Source organism: Pelodiscus sinensis, chromosome 6, assembly GCF_049634645.1.
Source record: "Pelodiscus sinensis isolate JC-2024 chromosome 6, ASM4963464v1, whole genome shotgun sequence".
Classification (NCBI taxonomy): Eukaryota; Metazoa; Chordata; order Testudines; family Trionychidae; genus Pelodiscus; species Pelodiscus sinensis.
In genome coordinates this window covers 18,511,465-18,514,108 of record NC_134716.1, presented here as the reverse complement: position 1 = coordinate 18,514,108, position 2,644 = coordinate 18,511,465, and the positions used below count along the sequence as shown (strand labels likewise).

Below are 2,644 nucleotides of genomic sequence, written 5' to 3'. Positions count from 1 at the left end.
GTTTGGTTCAATAGCTTTCAGCATCCATGCTCTTAGAGTTGTTCCAACCCTCCTAAATTGCTGTTACCATGCAGATATACTGAACATGATGATTTGGCTCACCCACATCACTCTGTGTTTACTGGGTTACCTTAACCTCTCTTAGCAGTCATACTATTTATTCCCTCTCTCTCCTCAACATCTTCCCCTGGGCTTCACTCTGGTGGATATATTGGAGAAAGTCCAGCGGAAGGCAGCGATGAGGGGGCTGGAACACATGACTTAGGAGGAGAGGCTGAGGGATTTGAGCATATTTAGTGTACAGAAGAGAAGAGTGAGGGGGGATTTGCTAGCAGCCATTAGTGACCTGAAGGGAGGTTCCAAAGAGGATGGAGAGAGAGGCTGTCCTCAGTATGGACAGATGGCAGAACAAGGAGCAATGGTCTCAGGTTGCAGCGGGGGAAGGTTTAGGTTGGATATGTAAAAACCCTATTTCACTAGGAGGGTGGTAAAGCCGTGGAATGGGTTACCTAGGGAGGTGGTGGAATCCCCATCCCCAGAGGTTTTTAGGTCCCAGATTGACGAATCCCTGGCTGGGATGATTTAGTTGGGGTTGGTCCTGCTTTGGGCAGGGGATTGGACTCGATGACCTCCTGAGGTCTCTTCCAGCCCTTAGATAGTATTCTACAATAAGATTTTTATGAGGCTTTTGCTTTTTAATATAAATACATATAACCAGAGCTCGACAATTAGTGTAATCTACTGGCCCATGGCACTGCAGTAAGCTCATGCGCAGCACAGTCTGCGTATGAGCAGCGTACCGAACCGCACAGTTGGCGAGCAGGGCTTACCACCGCTTGGTGAGCCCTGCATATAACTACTGCTGTAGGTTGCTATTTTTCATAAATAAATATTTACTAATAAATATTATCAAATACATCTGAAAAAGACACATAAAAGTACAAAATAAATAGTATTAATAAATAAAAATAGAACACTGAAATACTGTAACAAATCTAACAAGTCTGAAAATATTTCATAGTGCAGGAAAAACATATATATAACATACATATTAACAGTACTACTGTCTTCATTATAAATGGCCCAGAATATTGTATCAATACCTAACCAACTAACTAACTACATAAATAAATAAATAAATAAAATAATTGCTTTGTGTATTCTTTCACAGAAATAGGCTGTTAGAGGTTACAGGTTCAGAGGTTTAGCTCAATGGAAATTCTGAGCGTAACATCAATGATTAGGAAATTGTAAAGTTTTTCTCCTTTGGTTTAAATACTTTGTAGTCCTCTGCCATATTTTCAGCGCTATCTTTGTTTTTCTTTTACATGTTCTCCTATAAGTGAATCCACCGATGGCAAGTAGCATATGAACAGTGCAAGTGGAGTTTTTTTGGCGTTCATCCCTTGTATAATGCACGGATTGATAAGAGTCTGGCAAGGAACCGGCTTGGAGGATCAATTAAGAGGTGAAGGACTCCAGTGGTGCTGCAGTGTCATTCAGCTGTCTTCAGAACATCTTTGCTTCCAACATCACACTCTGAAAAGAAAAAGGGGGATGGATTAAATAATGCAGAGGTTGAAATACCAAATATAGTCCATAGTCCTCATTGCAATCTTGTCTTATTCGGCCGTTACTCAAGCGGGCTTCTCCTTGTTCCTTTCCCCAACTAAGACAGTTACCGGGGAAAGGTGTATTTGGTACAGGGAGTTACTACTCCTGAGGTTTTTTCATTAGTTGTCGGTAATGATATATCTGTATATTTTTCACGTGGCATTTGTAGGTGTGGCAAGCAACTACCAAACTACAAGCTGCTCTAAAAGAGTATTATTACATGAGCTTGAATAATCTGTATAGGTAAAATTTCTATGGGAGAAAGATTGGCCTACATGTAATAGGAGTTGTAAAGCTATCAGCCAGCTCTGTCCAGCTCTTTTCTTCCAACAATATTACTTGCATTATTTTCTAGAAAAAAACCCGGATATATCTAGTACCTTAATTTTCAAGTCTCTTTGTTAGTATGTTGAGAACGAGAAAACATCTGGATACTTCCAAGCGGATGATCTCCCAGGCACAGCGGCTGTATTGTTTTTCTTTCAGGAAATGGCGTACTGTCTGGAAGTACCTCCTCAGCTTCAGGCTGGTGTGCAGGAGGCTCTCATTTCCTGGGTAGGTTGTTTCCTTTTTCACCTCGGCACTCAAACACACCTCCAGCTTCTCAATCTGCTGGTGGAGTCCATTTTGGAATTCCTTTATGGAAGTCCCATCCCAGGCAGCGTGGGTGAGATTCTTGCTGAAGATCTGGAAGAGCTCTTGGAGGATCTGCTGGATGGCTGCCTTGGCGTTCTCTTGCTGGGCCAGTCGGACCTTGAGGATATCTGTGGCCTTGAAAGCTGACCTTTCATTTAGGCATTGGAAGGGAAACGGTCCACCCATTTTCTCCAGGTGCTCTAAACTCTCGCTGTTCATTTTGCTTTGTAGAGCATGAATCCTGTTACAATCCAGACATGAGGTTTCACTGGAAAGGAGCAGCATAAGGGAAAACGGCAGCAAACTCCTTCTGATCATCATAATGTCTCGGATTCTTTGTCTTTGTGGACAACTTGAGCAAGTGGTCCTTGTTCAAGCTCTTTTGTAGACTTTT

General features: G+C 42.2%; 1 protein-coding gene across 1 annotated transcript; it reads right to left on the bottom strand.

Moving 5' to 3' along the window:
* Positions 1-1,265: 1,265 nt before the first annotated feature.
* Positions 1,266-2,644, bottom strand: LOC102462379 (interferon beta-like). Its single transcript, XM_075932885.1, has 2 exons — positions 1,995-2,644; positions 1,266-1,539 (listed from the first exon to the last, which is right to left on the bottom strand). The coding sequence occupies exon 1, from the start codon at positions 2,569-2,571 to the stop codon at positions 1,996-1,998; it is 576 nt and encodes a 191-aa protein (XP_075789000.1). The 5' UTR covers positions 2,572-2,644; the 3' UTR covers positions 1,266-1,539; position 1,995.

Excerpts from the sequence above, each read along its gene's own strand:
- LOC102462379 (XM_075932885.1), bottom strand. The coding sequence starts at position 2,571 with ATGATGATCAGAAGGAGTTTGCTGCCGTTTTCCCTTATGCTGCTCCTT.